The sequence below is a fragment of the Biomphalaria glabrata genome, chromosome 10 (assembly GCF_947242115.1).
Source record: "Biomphalaria glabrata chromosome 10, xgBioGlab47.1, whole genome shotgun sequence".
Classification (NCBI taxonomy): domain Eukaryota; kingdom Metazoa; phylum Mollusca; class Gastropoda; family Planorbidae; genus Biomphalaria; species Biomphalaria glabrata.
Genome location: NC_074720.1, coordinates 17352085 through 17368897, shown reverse-complemented (window position 1 = coordinate 17368897; position 16813 = coordinate 17352085). Strand labels below are relative to the sequence as shown.

Genomic DNA, 16813 nt, shown 5'->3' with positions numbered 1-16813 from the left:
GTTGTCAGAGACTATTTGAAACACATGAAGACCAGGGTTGGACTGGTTGTCAGAGACTATTTGAAACACATGAAGACCAGGGTTGGACTGGTTGTCAGAGACTATTTGAAACACATGAAGAACAGGGTTGGACTGGTTGTCAGAGACTATTTGAAACACAACACCAGGGTTGGACTGGTTGTCAGAGACTATTTGAAACACATGAAGACCAGGGTTGCACTGGTTGTCAGAGACTATTTGAAACACATGAAGACCAGGGTTGGACTGGTTGTCAGAGACTATTTGAAACACATGAAGACCAGGGTTGGACTGGTTGTCAGAGACTATTTGAAACACATGAAGACCAGGGTTGGACTGGTTGTCAGAGACTATTTGAAACACATGCAAATGGAAGCATTGGTTAGATAATGGTGTGCATAGCCACTTGCGGAAACTGACATAATGCATACAGAAAAACCAACAAGAAAATTAATAATATTAATAAATAAACTTAAAATATAATTTTATTCTTTGTTTTTGTAAGATAAAAGCCACAAATAAAATGTGACTACTACAAGATTTTTATATTGGACACAAATTTATAGTTAAAAAATGTTTCGTTTTCCTAAATTTTTTTTTTGACATTAAAATCTTTCTAATAATGATTTAAGTTACAATACGAACATTCATTTTCAAAATACAACTGCCAATTGTGTAAATTTATCAGTGACAGAAAAACAAGACAAGTCTCTAGCAATACATGTGATGAACGCCAATATTGCAGTACAATGTGCAAACAGTGTCAACATGGAAACACCAACTCAACACATTTCCCAACCCAAAGATATCTGGCATGGCATACATTCTTTACACAGAATGACAATTCATAGATATAGATCTAAATAGATTCATATATAAGTATAATAAAAGCAAACAGTTAAGAAACTGATGCCAGATGCCATTTCAGATTTTGAAAATTTTGCAACAGTAATAAAAGAAAAAACTACTAACTAAAAAGCAAGAAACAAAACTCTGTGAATGTGTAGATATAGTGTTAGATCCAAAGTTTAATTGTCAAAAATAAACATTTTATGTTCATTGAATAAGTTGTGATAAAAACAACTAGAGTGCAGTTACAACCTCAGTTCAAAGTACAAACCATACAATTCAATTTGATCTAGATGTTCAAAGCATTCAGCTGGAATGTGTTTCACAGACTATTAAATAACCTTTTAACACAACGCAGAATACAATGGATGCTCTAAAGTTTGTCAGTTTCAAAGTCGTGAGAATAAAAAATATAAATGTATAAAAGATGTAAATAAATAAAGTTAAAAAAGATTTTTTTTTAAACTTAAAAAATAATAGTATGGGGTTAAAAAAAAAGATTTAAGAAAATGAATGAACTAAAACTATGAAAATGTTCTCATGGTATATTAAAAACAAAGAGCTTCACTTAGAGTAATCAAAACATTTTGAAATAGAACACAAGTCATTTAGAATTCATTTGTTAGCTTTGATCAAGTCATTTCATAGGCATCGCATAACACAATTCAATTCTTATCATTGACAGATCTGATATAGACAAAGATGGCTTCAAAAAGATTTACAGCTCTATAGTAAAGGTCAAAGTCTCTGGCCTCAAGACTGAACGTTAAATAACATAGGTTTCCATATTTATAATTAGGAGGGATTACAGCTAAAAAAAATGGATTTTGCAATTTTGAGAGGACAAACTTGGCATGGTTAGAGGGAGAAAAAAAATCAAGGGAACGCAAGCTATTTGAAAGCACTTCAACAGTCAAATTCATTAATTCGTACACCCCAATCTGAACCTAAATGCATTATTAATAAGTCTTCTTTGAAATAATTTCCAAGTTGGCTATCATTCTCAACAATGTCTATTTTCTATTCCAGGATTATAGTCTACAATAGGCAACACATATTTACAATCAGTTCAACTGGAACAATATCATTGAAAGCCATCCATCACAGTAATATGTCTGCTCTATCACTATGGCACCTTTCCTTAAAAGGTTACGAGCTAAAATTTGACTTAAGACAACTGAATCTGTGTAAGATGGTTCACACCCAAATTTGGGTAGCTTCAATACATTAGAACAAAGGAAATGCAACTGAGTCTAAATATGCTCTCTCAGTAATGTATGTTCTATTTTATTCATACAGCATCTTCCTTCCATTTCCCTTTCACAGCCTATGTGACTCATATTTAAACATAAGCCTTTTATGACCATAGCCTTGACTTTTATGGTCTATTTAATACTTGACTTCATTTATAAATAGAAATGGATATAAGTAATACTTACATATTCATCAAAATGATACTTATAATTTACATTCTACATATAGATCTGTGTATCAATGTATAAAGATTCATTTTATTTTGCACTTACATAACTGTCTTATGTATTGCCAACATTGATGTGCTGTACAATTGCTGTGTACAATATGAAGCTGCTCCATCCACAAAGTTTCAATTCAATAGTAAACAAATCATCAAACACACAAGATGAATTATGTAAGCCAAAAAGATCATGTCAACTGACTCTGGTCAGATAGTAAAACTCTGCTGTTGGAAGAGTCCATGCTCTTGACCATGTTGTCATCTTGTGGAGATGGTCCGTCCTGCAGAGTGTTGTCACCCTCCGCAGAGCTGCGTATGCCAGACATTTCCAGGACAACCTCATCACCATCAGGGCTGAACTTCATGTCCAGGCTACGGTGGCTGGAGAATGGGACCTTGGAGTTAAATCTGTTGGAGTTGTTGGTATTGGAGCCAGCTACTGACCGCTTTTGGCCATCACCAACCTCCACAGTGTCAAGATTAGACATTGAGCTCCGCTTGTTTAGTCGGTTTCTACGATCCCCACAACAGGTATCAGGTTTACAAGCTTCACCATTTGCATTACAGAGCAATGCACAAGGCTGATGCTCCAACTGTGTTTCTTGATACTGTCAAAATATATTTAGGATTTATAGTGTTAGTACTTACAACAACAGGATTGGATATTAAAACAAACACAAAGGCTTGCCACAATTCAGGATAAAAGTTTTTTTTAAATTCAGGATAAATATTTTTTTTAAATTCAGGATAAAGGCTTTTTCAAAATTCAGGATTATATAATACAAAACATTTTATAAGAAATGTTGGTCACTAGAAAGATAAAAATAATAATTTAAAAAAATGTCCATAATAATGTTAAATGATTCTGTTATCAAACTTCTTCAAGTACCAACATCTTTTTTTAGTCTAATTAAATAGAGGTTTTAGAAAATAGTGCAAGCAGTTGAATGGTTAGTGATACATTCACATGGAAAGGTTGAACTTTGAACACATTTTTAAAAAATTATATATATAAATATCATTGACTCTTTTGAAACAGTTATGGATATATATTTGTTTAAAATTGTAGTTGTATTTATACAATTTAAACTAATTAAAAATAGAAAACTGAATAGAATAAGCTAAATATTTGGTTTAAGTTTTTCATCTTCTGCCATTTTCATTCTATTTGAGAATATAAGAAATGGATGGAATAAATAGATTGATTCAACAATTAAGAACAAAAATGAGTTAAATGTAAATTCTCTAATTTAAAACAGTCAATCATAGGATGACTTTTTTTAATTGATAGAAATCAATGTTCCATTTACTAGCAGAACAACACAGACAAAAGAACAATGCTGATTAGTAAACTCAGTTTGGGTTATTTTTTTTAGAAGACTTTTTTTCTTTTTAACCAGACAGCATAAAATTGTTATTCTCAAAAAGCCCACTACATATTAGAAAAGAAAATGGTCTTGCTAAAGTATTGCACAAAAGTCAATGTTGTCCATATTAACAAAACACAAAAGTAGTTTGAAATGTTAATGTGTTCAACATGGAGAGTTGTTTTGCTCTTTTTCAAACTAGCACCTAACCAACAATTAATTAGCGCTAGCAAAAAGCATCTAACAAACAATTAATTAGCGCTAGCAAAAAGCATCTAACAAACAATTAATTAGTCTTAGCAGTAAGCAATGATAAACAATGTAAAATAAACAACCCCAAAAAAAAACCATTTAAAAAAATATAACAGATAAAAGAATATCATTATAATATAAAAAGAACAAAAGTTAGTGATCAACATATTTTAAATAATGAAAGAACTATTTATACCACATAGGATGTGGTAAACAATAAATGAAAAAAAAAAACAACTATAGGATCTTGCATAGGGTTACTAATCACAGAGATAGCAATACTAAAATTAAGGCAGATGATCTATGACTCAAAGTCATATACAAATATATTTAAATTCCTGAGGTAAATCACAATGAATTATAAAGGTCAATAAATTAAAGATAACACAATAATTCACACAAAGAAATGCTGATAATAAAACAGTCAATAAGATTGTACAGAGGTCCCTACAATGGAAAATATTTTTTTTTGTTTTATAAAATTATATAATTGAGATCCCCAATAATGGATAAATCAGGCAAAGCTTTTAAGTAAATTAGCAATATTGCTATAGGCTGCCCATTATTTCTTTAAAGAATGCTAAAATATTTGACAGGGGTAATATAGAAGAAAAACATATCTCCTTTATGCAACTTACTGAGCGATTGTTTTTCTCTTCAAAATGAATGAATGTTAGATTTTAAAACATTTTTTTTTAACACCCCACCCCTCTTCCCCTTCTCCCCAAGAAAGAATCCTGGTTAGTGAATGTATAGATCTAGTACACATTTTAATAGTCCAATGATAAGCATTTAGATCTAGACTTAGAAGACAATGCACAATGAACATTAATTTATTAAACTCTTAAATCAATAAAGCCTTACATCTGGAAATTCCAGAACGTGATAGTTCTTTCAAGAACGCAATAGTCCTTTCAAAACCGATGTAGGATCTAGACCTAGATGTAGTCTCTAGTCAAATTTACATTTATTTATTTTTACAATGAAAAATTATAATGGTCAAAATAGAATTGTTCCCAGTGTAGCCAACTAGCTAGTAATTCTTTTCTCAACGCTATACATCAACTGTTACATTTCTAGGGAAATCGTTAGAGCTGTTTTTGAGATCAGCTGTCTACCCACCCACCTAGATTCCTCCATGATGAACTGACTTAAATAAAGGTAATATTAAAAAAAAAAAAGTGGACAAAATTCCAACCAACTTGAAGCATCACAACAAATAATTAAAATGTCAATAACTTCATCATGGCCTGTAAGTCAGGGTGACATGGATTGTAGACAAACGCTGGTCTACACTATGAAGAACTTACATCAATAAACTCTGGCTGAATTGTTGTTGAATGAATCCCAGCCTTGTGGAATAGAGCTTTGATTTGAGCTGCAAGTGTCATATATTCCTCTATGCCATGACAACGTATGTGGGCCGAGGCCACAATACGATTTCCTGCTAGTTGCCATATATGACACTCGTGGACACCATAAATACCATCCATCTAAGGGAGAGAACATAAGAAAGTGTAATAAAAGATAAGATCCTAACAATGAGAAGTTGAAAAAAAAAGTAAGACTCTGAATGAAAACCATGCATCTTTCAATTCTAAGTTCAATAACAAAGATAAACAAACAAATTGAAACTGGCTTTCATTGCATTGAACTATAAAATTATTGTAAAAAAGTAAAGTTTCCAAAGGAGATCCAGTGGTCTCTGTATAGAATACCTTTAACAATCTTATCTTATAAATTACAGTTGTTACTTCAAAAGAGAAGACACCATAGCGATAGCTATAGCTAACAAGAGCTATATGTGGTCAGCAAAATGACCTGATGTTTTCCACAAATCATGCAACCTTAAGAAATACATTTGCAATGATGTGAATAATACCTCAAATTACAAAAAAATTCCAGTCTTCTCTGGGATTACAGGAGAACCATGGTTTGGAAGGTAAAACATAAATATTATGAATGAAAGTAGAAAAACAGAATGTCACTACTACTTTTTTTTTTCAGCAACAGTGGTTCATAAACATTTAAATTGAAGAATTAGAAAACTATTTATTAATAATCAATTATAATATAATTATAATTAAAATCAATAATTCTAAAAAAATCTAACAATAATGTTCAAACTATTTAAAAATGATTTTTAAATTATTAATAAATCATCCTATGACTATTAATTAATAATTCTCAAACTATAAATCAATAATTCTCAAACTAATAATCAATAATTCTCAAATTATTAATCAAATAGGGATGATGAGCCATAAATACAGTAATCAAAAAGATTTCTGGTTGCAGAGAAGATAATGTAAAATTAATTACTCATAGTTGCCACACTTTCAATATTTTATGATGATAAATTCATAACTTATTTTCATGTTAAGGATTTATTTTTGTTACATTATCACTCTTTTTATTGTAGTAGTTTTTTTATCTCCAAAAAATATTAGCACTTACACAAATCTGATGAAGGCCCAAGGATTAATACTCAAGTGAGGGCGATGAAATACTTCAAGAGTTTAAGTATTTCATTGCCCTCACATCATCAGATTTTTGTTTGTAGTAATACTAAAGACCTAATTGTAAGAGCAACTGACCTGCTCCAGTTCCTCAATGATATTCTCCACATTGACATGAGATGGAACTGTCTGCAGCAGAATGAAAGCAGATTCTTTCACTGAAAAGAAACAAGATTAGATTAAGCTGACTTTAAAGTAAGATAAAACTAAGATTAACATTAGCCATTGTCTGCAGTAAAACAGAGGACCTTAGTGTGACCTTGACATAATCTATTTGTTCCAATATTTTCTATCTTTCTTCTAACATTAAGTATGTTAAGGTTGTTATAACTATTTGGAAAATACTCTAATGTAGGTATACATTACACAAAAATACTCTAATGTATGTATAAATTACATACAAATATTCTAATGTATGTAATGTATAACTTACATAATGGGATAGTTGTACTCAAAATAATGATCACCATCATAATGCTAAACAGGGAAAGACAAATAATCATTAATCTTACAACACATATGTCAATGCAATGAAAGTGATAAATATTGAACCAACAGCATTTAAAAATAAAATGAATGATTTTGTCTTAATACCTCAAATGAAGCACATCTTCAACACAACAACACCTAACAATAAGTTTAGAAGGTATTGAAATGATCTTGATTATAAGATAAAACCAAAAGTCTGACCTCATAGAAGGATCCACATAAAATCTCCAGTCCCCTTCAGCAAACCAGATGACCAGGGCCGAGACAATGACCACCACAGAGCCTAGAGCATCCCCCAACACATGGAGAAATACACCACGCATGTTCAGCTGGTTGGACGATGCTGGTGTAGACAGATAGAGAAGAAGTTAATGCAAGCAGTCATTAAGAGTTTGAATGAGAACTGCAGTAATAAAATGTTTAGTACAAAATGATGGAGATTGGTCAAGATTGAAAGCCATGCCGCATTTACAGTGAAATGTACTCATTATATAATATTATATCCTATTTACTATATTCTATTCAAAATTTATTAACCAACACGCTTAATCAGATAAAAAAGACCTCAAAATATATTAGTTTTATATTAAGATTACTTTCTATACAGTTGACCTTTGGTGGTTCAAAGATTATGGGACCAAGGTGGTGTCGGATTATTGAAAACATCACAATACCATAAGTTAGCTGTACTCCAAAGAATTTAGCTTTACATGTCATGAATAAAATATTTATGTTGTAATGTAATAAGACATTCTCATAAACTTTCAATGTCCAAAACAAAACAATAGAATTTATTGATCTACAAAATTCCTCAACTTTGGGATATTTGCTTGATTTAAGTGTTTTTCTCTTGATGTGGTCTCCAAAGGATTTTCTCTGTATTTTTCCTAAACCATGCCATAAATTAAAAAAAAAAAAGGCAGTGGAAGCTTCACCACTGTCATCCCTCTTAACCATGTCCCATTTTTCAGGTAGAGATCATGTTTTAGGCTTACATTTGCCAACTTTGCTTACCATTCTTAAAGAGAAACAAAAACTTGAACACTAAAAACTAGAGCAGGTAAATTATAAAATAGCAATCACAGAAAGACAATCAAGAATGTATCACCACTTAACTGAGGCCAATTGTTACAGTAGGCCTCAGCACTGAACTTAAACTTCTAGTGCATTACAGACTATTAACTACATTGAAACTACAAAAATATCATTTTTAAATAATTATAGTAAAAACTAATTTTTTTAAAAATAGTATGAAATTGTTTGGTAATTATATAAATGGCATTATAAATGATATCACTTAATACTCTCAGTATTTGGAACATGCATTAAATTAACAGTCCTTACTTCTTAATTTCTAAACAATATAAATTGAATGATTTTGTGAATTTTCTGCAGAACATAAAAGGACACAAATAATATATAATTAATCAAACACTTAGCTGTAATTAACTATAATAAGTTTGGAAGACTTGAAATAGTGGTTACTGTGAATAAAAAAAAAAAAAAAAAAGAAGAGACATTGTGACATTAAAACCATTTCATTACCTAACTTTGGCTTTTTCATTTCTATAGTTATATTGGGATCCACTGAAGTGTATATTTCCTTGTCTGAAGTATCAGAGACAAGAATGCTGTCCTTTTGAACCAATGCTTCATTTTCCACAGGTGCTCCATTAGGCACAGCTTTGTAGGCTTCTCCATCAGGGGTGTGTCTGTCCCCACCATGACTGTGGCCATGGCCATGCCCATGACCATGTCCACCATGAGAGTGACCATGGGAACCACCACCATGAGAGTGACCATGACCTTTAAAAATAAAGAAATGTACACATCAATTGATACATTTGAATGTGCAAATATTTAATTTAAAATAATAAACTAAAATTCTTTAAGTCATTAATGCCATATCCAGCCTGTGAGGCAGTGCTATTTACTGCTTGGAAACTTATGCCAACACATCATAATGAAGTCTAAGAAACTGTTAAAAATAGATGCCAATTTTTCTCTGCAATGCAACCAGTGGCAAGCATGTTGAATATTTATTTGTATTTGTCCCTCAGGTTAATAAAGGTTGAGGGTTCTAAATACACTCATTATTAAAATATGCTAAATAACTCTTAAACTCTTTAATAAGTTGTGCTCCTTTCAGTTTAAAACAAAGAGGTAACCTCTCTTTCTGATAAAGTATGCTCAACATTTTCAAAATATGTTTGAAGTTTCCTGTTTAGTTTTGAGAGAAATTCTCTCCTATTTAGACCTTACTAGATGTGATCATCATAATAAGCTGCTACTGAGTAAGAAATGGCACTAGTTTCACATTCTGCATCTCAAGTAGGACTGGTTAAGAACATCGGAACATCAGAGAAAATAGTGTCACAAAATTTGTAAGAATGTTTTACTTAATTGACTGCTAATTGATTTGTTTCAAACCATAACAAGTCTAGTCCAATTCTTCTCCACAGTTAACTTATCAGCTTCAGATGATGTGGCATAAAATATGATCCTAGGTGAAAGGTTTAGTTAAACTATCATCCGCACAGATGGAATGGATTCAATGAAAGGAATGTGTACAATATAATTAACTAAAAAGAAAAAAGGGAATATATTGAATAGAGGGAATAATATTTAGATGGCATATAATAACTAAAGGGAATAGAATTTAGATTATATATATATATATATTATAAATTATTCAAAGTGAATTTCTTTTCATCCTTGAGACCATGTCTTTTTTTCTCCTTTAGAAAGTTATTAATGTTGTGTGAGATGAATATTAAAAGAGAGACAACAATAATTCATCAACCATCAACTGGCTGCCTGATCATGTGGTATGTGCTCGTGTCATCTCGGTGGTCCCGAGTTCAACCAGCCCAAGCCAATCCCCTGCCTTCCTGTAATAATCTTCATATCGAAACCCTGGAAAACCAAGCAAATATAAAGCTGGTATTTGAACTAACATATTATTTAGACAGATTTTGGTTTCTTTTTTTTCTTCCCACTAACATAAATATTTTTCTGATTTGTGATTGACACATTGTTTCTTGAGATTCAATTCACATTCAACATTACCTCCAAAGAGAACAAGTCCAATCAAATTAATTCCTAATCCAGCTGCTCCTACTATTAACAGAAGTTTGGGATTGTCCACCGTTTCCACCTGAACCAATCTCTTCAGAGCCTCAACAGTAATAGAGAAACAAAGTGCTAGGAGGAACACTGCATTCACAAGGGCACCCAGAATCTCTGCTCTGACCCAGCCATAAGTGTTTCTCTTGGAAGGCCACTTAGAAATCTGCAATGGGATTTACATAAATGAAAGTTAAGTTACATCCCTGGCATTAAAACTAAAAATGGTATTCTAGGGGCATGGTGGCTGACTGGTAAAGTGCATGGCTTCTGAACCAAGGGGTTTTGGGTTCGAATCTCTGTGAAGACTGGGATTTTTATTTTTCTGATTTTAGGACCCTCCTGAGTTTACCCAACTGTAATGGGTACCTGAAAGTAAAAGTGGTTGATCATATACTGACCCACCATATAACACCCTCATTTTTTTTTTTTTACAATAAAACAGATAACCTTTACATTATATTTTTACCCTATCACAAGGTCTGCAAGGGGTACTTTACTTTTACATTCAAAATATATTCTATGCTGACATCCATGACATGGTTAAACTAGTTTTTTTTTTCCTTCAGGTTTGCCTTCTAGACTTCTGAGTGCTTAAGATAATATTCAGCATTAAAAAAATGAGTTTCTTATAATATAATTAATGCTTTAAGATATTTTAGTGTGTCACAAATTTTTTGTGGGTTTTGTTTTACTTATGAATAAATTAAATTTGAAATGAATGCCAAATAGTGCATTAATTTTGTGCTTTTATTTTGTTTCCTACAAAAATATAGTTCCTCTGTAAAATAAGAAATGGAAATAGTTTATGATCAGTTATATGGAACTGCATAATATAATAGGAATACATGTAATTGAATATTTCAATAAAAATACTGCAAAATTTATTAACAGTAATAAATTCAATAATACATATATTAACAGAATTATATCAAATATTCATCATCACTCCTATGAGTTCCTCATGGAACATAGGGCCTCGACAAAAACATGCCACTCTCCACGATCTCTTGATGATGATGATGATGATGATATCAAATATTACATATATTAATACAACTATATCTAATAATACATATAATAATAGAACTATATCTAATACTAGTACATATCTTAATAAAACTACATTTTATGCTGCAAATTTCATAAAATATTATAATTGGAACTTGCCTATTACGTGTTCTTCTACCATTTTTAATATCTCAAACAAAAAAAAAGTTATTGTAAGCTTGCTCCTTTCATTACACTCACCCTGACAGAAGCAAAGCCCACAATGAGAGCCACAACATCTGATAACATGTGGAAAGAGTCAGCCACCAGAGCAATGGAGTTGGTCAGATAGCCGACAATTATTTCCACTAAGAAGAAAGAGGCTGTCATTATAAGCATTGTGCTCAGGCGGCACGTCTTTCCAGAATAGCGTCCCATCTTGATTCTGGTCTGGTGAAACTTTCTTCTGGAAAAAGCAGAATAAAATAAAGTTATAATTATGACATTTTTTTGTTTCTATTTTCAACAGCGTCAACTATATTCATTGAAATACACTGAATCAACTCATTACCTTACAAAAAAATGCTTTTTTCCAATAAAACATGACTGATATGTAACACAGGCAATAAAACAGTACCAGACGGGTCACGACCAAAAACTACAATATGAATACAAACATGATTACAAAATACTAGCATGATTACAAACACAAGTAACACACAGGTTTAGTTAATGATTACTCTGCTAACAATATCAACAGTCCAACTTAATGAACTACACTGAAGCATGAATTTAAAACAGGCTTAAAAAAATAGTTGGGGGTAGCTTAACAAAAGCTGAAAGTATTGGGTTCAAGTCCTGGAGACATTTCCAGTTAGTATGTTTGTGAATCCACCTTCTTTAACTTCACATTCATTTTGAAAAATAAAAGTGTATATGCTGGCCTATTAACATTTCTGTAAACTATTAGTAATGAATTTGAGTTCCATTGAGTCCTCAAGGTCTTTTGTTCTTGATTTGGTTATGACTGCTGCATGACCTTAGCTTACAAGTTTCCAAAAACAAATTGTATTAATCTGGGTAGAAGATGGTACACATTTGTAAACAAAAGTAAAGGATTTATATAATAAAAAACACATGATTGGAAATGTATAGATATTAGTTTCCCCACTAAGTATGTGAATTATAATGGAACTATTGTTTTACTGAACTGAGTTTGAAAGAAATAAACTCAAGGAAAATATATTCTTCAATGTGTTTCTTCAGAATGTTTAAATGCAGGCACCTCTGAACTCACAAGTCAGACAATATTTCTCTCCACAAACAAGTGGTGACAGTAAGCAAGAGGACTTAATCAACAGCACACAGTCCTTGGAAACTAAGACAATAGAAGGCTGACAAAACTCACATTCAAATATGTCTCTTAGTTAAACAACTCTTGTAACTTGGGGAAGATCTGATCCTACAGAAACATTCTAAGACATTTCACAATGACCTTTATAGATCTGAAATGTAAAAAAAGGAATTTCCTAATGAGACAATGATATCATTAGCAGACAATAAATCAGGATGACAAACAAAGCAACCATTAGTGAGAGTAGCATAACCTATATAATTGTGTTCATGTCACACATACCAGAGAGACTGCCTAGAAGAGAGAAGTGTGCATCAGTCTGTCTAAACTATCATTTTATTTCATTAATAGTTTTAATTCAAAGTTTAAGAGCAGAGCCATGGGTTTAGTGTGTGCGTGCTAAGCAGAGCCATGGGTTTAGTGCGTATAAGCTAAGCAGAGCCATGGGTTTAGTGCGTATGTGCTAAGCAGAGCCATGAAGTAGACAGATTTAAAGAGTGCTGGTCGAGTGTTTGGACATTGTGCAAACACAAGCAATCAAAATTTATGTTACATAATGTAATAAAGAAACTAGCACTGTGTACACCTATAAAGCATTGATATCTAAAGAATACTTCATACACTTAGCCACTCCAAACAACAACAACCCAAAGTTGTAGACCTTCAGTTAGAAAGTTCTACATGTACACGTGAACTACATGTAGCCTACTGTCTATTTTTAGACTCCATAAAAACAAATAGAGACAAGAGAATGTGACACCAACGTGTTCATCTTATCTGTGAATTGTGTCAATGTGTGATTTGTTTGTTTTTTTAGTTATCTCTCTTGCATGTACAATAGGTCGGGATTCCAACTATCTCTAACAGATTGGATCAATTCCAAAATATTAAATACTGTCGCGCCAAAATCAACAGCTTGACCTAATGACCTAATGAGGAGCAGAAGTAAGAATGACTTTCTTTTTTCCAAAAGCTTCAAATATGGTCAAAACGTATTTTCCAGATCAGAAGACGCACAAACATATACATATCGTCTTAATGCGCAAATAAGCTACTTGACACAGCCTTGGCACGAGCCTCTGACGTCATCATGCCGCAGGCGTAGTTGACCAAGTCTCCTGTGACCAGACAAAAAGTTAGATCTAGTCCCGAAGGCTCAACTCTACCTGACAGTTTCAAGAAGATCTAGTCCCGAAGGCTCAACTCTACCTGACAGTTTCAAGAAGATCTAGTCCCGAAGGCTCAACTCTACCTGACAGTTTCAAGAAGATCTAGTCCCGAAGGCTCAACTCTACCTGACAGTTTCAAGAAGATCTAGTCCCGAAGGCTCAACTCTACCTGACAGTTTCAAGAAGATCTAGTCCCGAAGGCTCAACTCTACCTGACAGTTTCAAGAAGATCTAGTCCCGAAGGCTCAACTCTACCTGACAGTTTCAAGAAGATCTAGTCCCGAAGGCTCAACTCTACCTGACAGTTTCAAGAAGATCTAGTCCCGAAGGCTCAACTCTACCTGACAGTTTCAAGAAGATCTAGTCCCGAAGGCTCAACTCTACCTGACAGTTTCAAGAAGATCTAGTCCCGAAGGCTCAACTCTACCTGACAGTTTCAAGAAGATCTAGTCCCGAAGGCTCAACTCTACCTGACAGTTTCAAGAAGATCTAGTCCCGAAGGCTCAACTCTACCTGACAGTTTCAAGAAGATCTAGTCCCGAAGGCTCAACTCTACCTGACAGTTTCAAGAAGATCTAGTCCCGAAGGCTCAACTCTACCTGACAGTTTCAAGAAGATCTAGTCCCGAAGGCTCAACTCTACCTGACAGTTTCAAGAAGATCTAGTCCCGAAGGCTCAACTCTACCTGACAGTTTCAAGAAGATCTAGTCCCGAAGGCTCAACTCTACCTGACAGTTTCAAGAAGATCTAGTCTCCTGTGACCAAAGAGTTTATCTAGTGCTTCCAGAGGTACTCTAACAAGCGTGTTTCCTTTTCCTTACTGGTTTTGGGGGCAGAGGGGAAATCTAATTTACTTACTGCCAACACCTAAAAGAATGCCCATACAGGAAAGACTTTCATATACAGTTCCTTTTAAACAGGAGCTAGTCAAATATGTTAATGGGCTCTGACATTCTACGTATTCAATACATTGTATATTCTTAAATATACACAATGTCAAACAAACCAGGCAGACTTGAATATATAACCCAGTAGAAGGATATCCTATGTACCATATACAGACTAGATCGACTACAATATTCAATGGTAGATATATATCCCATATGTACCATGTACAGACTAGATCGACTACAATATTCAATGGTAGATATATATCCCATATGTACCATATACAGACTAGATCGACTACAATATTCAATGGTAGATATATATCCCATATGTACCATATACAGACTAGATCGACTACAATATTCAATGGTAGATATATATCCCATATGTACCATATACAGACTAGATCGACTACAATATTCAATGGTAGATATATATCCCATATGTACCATGTACAGACTAGATCGACTACAATATTCAATGGTAGATATATATCCCATATGTACCATGTACAGACTAGATCGACTACAATATTCAATGGTAGATATATATCCCATATGTACCATGTACAGACTAGATCGACTACAATATTCAATGGTAGATATATATCCCATATGTACCATGTACAGACTAGATCGACTACAATATTCAATGGTAGATATATATCCCATATGTACCATATACAGACTAGATCGACTACAATATTCAATGGTAGATATATATCCCATATGTACCATATACAGACTAGATCGACTACAATATTCAATGGTAGATATATATCCCATATGTACCATATACAGACTAGATCGACTACAATATTCAATGGTAGATCCATATCCTTTAGCGAATAGTAATGTGATTCACAAGACTTTAGAGGCTGGAGAAATATCATAAAGTGATTCCCATCAGAAGATGATGTAGTCTAGAGTTTCATTAAATAATATATACAGATCCTCCGTTATTTTCAAACATTGCAACGTCTAGGGAATAATTTGACTGCCAACAATTTCATTTTCAAATCTGTTGAGCTCAAGTAGACACAAATCTGCCGAGTTTTAGTTGACTCATAGGTCAGTTCGAACTAGATAAAGGTCAAGGGTTGGTTGTTTAACGTATAACTATTACGTTGCTAGCAGTGGATAGCTTCACTGTATCAGTAGCCTATGATAGATAGCCTCAAACGATAGATAGCCTCAGTCCTACACTTCGCCAGTGACCCTCCCCTCCCCACAGTCTCTCTCACTCTCCTAAGAAACAAACGGCATCATTTCAATACTAGAAAAATAAATGAGTCGAAATTTCAAGGCATTTGAATTGGAACCAGAGCTCAGTGGCGTAGCATCCATGGCGCGAAGGGGTTCAATATTGAACCCGGGCCCAAGACCAATAGGAGCCCATAGCTTGTGGCATATTAACAAAGGCGCAAAGGGATTCATTAGCTTGGACCAATGACTAACGACCAATCGGGACTTACATGAAGCCTAGGCGCCCCTAAGGGATGATAACTAAGAAGGAAAAAAAATGAACTTTTTGTAAAAGCTGATTTAGAAAACATCTTCAAATATTCTAAAAGTTATACCCAACTTTATATTCATTTCAAAACGTGAACCTGTGTTTTCAGCTCGAGTCTGTGTACCAGCGGCTTAAACGTCTTTAATGAAAGGAACTGCTTTCCTCGAGTTTATTGTAATGGCGGCTAGCCCTACTCACACTGTGTGCGTTGGTGGTAGCATAGATTCTTTCTCTGTACATTCATAAAAACAGTTGATAGGTTTTCATATTTGTGACAACCGGATGTATGCAGAATTGGTTCCACAAATACCCCAAGTAATGAAATATATCACCACATTCCATCAAATAAAAAGAAGACCAAGGTTATGATGGTGCTTCTAATAGGAGTGGACATTGCGATCAGGCATTGCTTCAACAAAGCAGCCGCTTGAGTACTATGTTCAATGCGCTAATCACAGCTTAAACTTGATCTTGAATTATTCCGCCAGCTGTGTTCAATAAGTTGCAGCTTTCTATGGCTTAATAAAAAAAAAATTACGCATGTGTTTTATGCTCACAGCGCCTTACAATGTCATCAAGGAATGATGCAGTAACAGCAATGAGATTCAGATTAATGTACTAAATATGCTATATTCCCCCAGAGAAAAAAGAACTGCTGGAAGCTGCACACTTAGGGAAAATTTAAAACATTTCGATAAGGGTTACTATTATTCTGCAAATCGCCCAGTACAAAATGTAAGCGCAATCAAAGTTGTGTCAAAAATATTGGGAAATGAGCAGCAATCTCTACATCAAGCAATGCG

General features: G+C 33.5%; 1 protein-coding gene across 8 annotated transcripts in view; it reads right to left on the bottom strand.

Annotated features, from left to right (window-relative positions):
* Positions 1-1026: 1026 nt before the first annotated feature.
* Positions 1027-16813, bottom strand: part of LOC106065282 (uncharacterized) — a 28652-nt gene continuing 12865 nt past the window's right edge. For 5 of the 8 annotated variants that reach the window (XM_056044041.1, XM_013224060.2, XM_056044040.1 and 2 more), the window contains exons 2-10: positions 12496-12592; positions 11349-11553; positions 10041-10263; positions 8517-8777; positions 7173-7314; positions 6916-6959; positions 6561-6640; positions 5274-5456; positions 1027-2952 (exon numbers count right to left, since the gene is read on the bottom strand). In XM_056044041.1, coding sequence (XP_055900016.1) covers positions 2533-2952; positions 5274-5456; positions 6561-6640; positions 6916-6959; positions 7173-7314; positions 8517-8777; positions 10041-10263; positions 11349-11525 — 1530 coding nt within the window. In that variant the 5' untranslated portion in view covers positions 11526-11553; positions 12496-12592 and the 3' untranslated portion in view covers positions 1027-2532. The remainder of the gene's footprint in view (positions 2953-5273; positions 5457-6560; positions 6641-6915; positions 6960-7172; positions 7315-8516; positions 8778-10040; positions 10264-11348; positions 11554-12495; positions 12593-16813) is intronic. The other 3 variants (XM_056044039.1, XM_013224064.2, XM_013224065.2) reach the window with 1 other exon arrangement.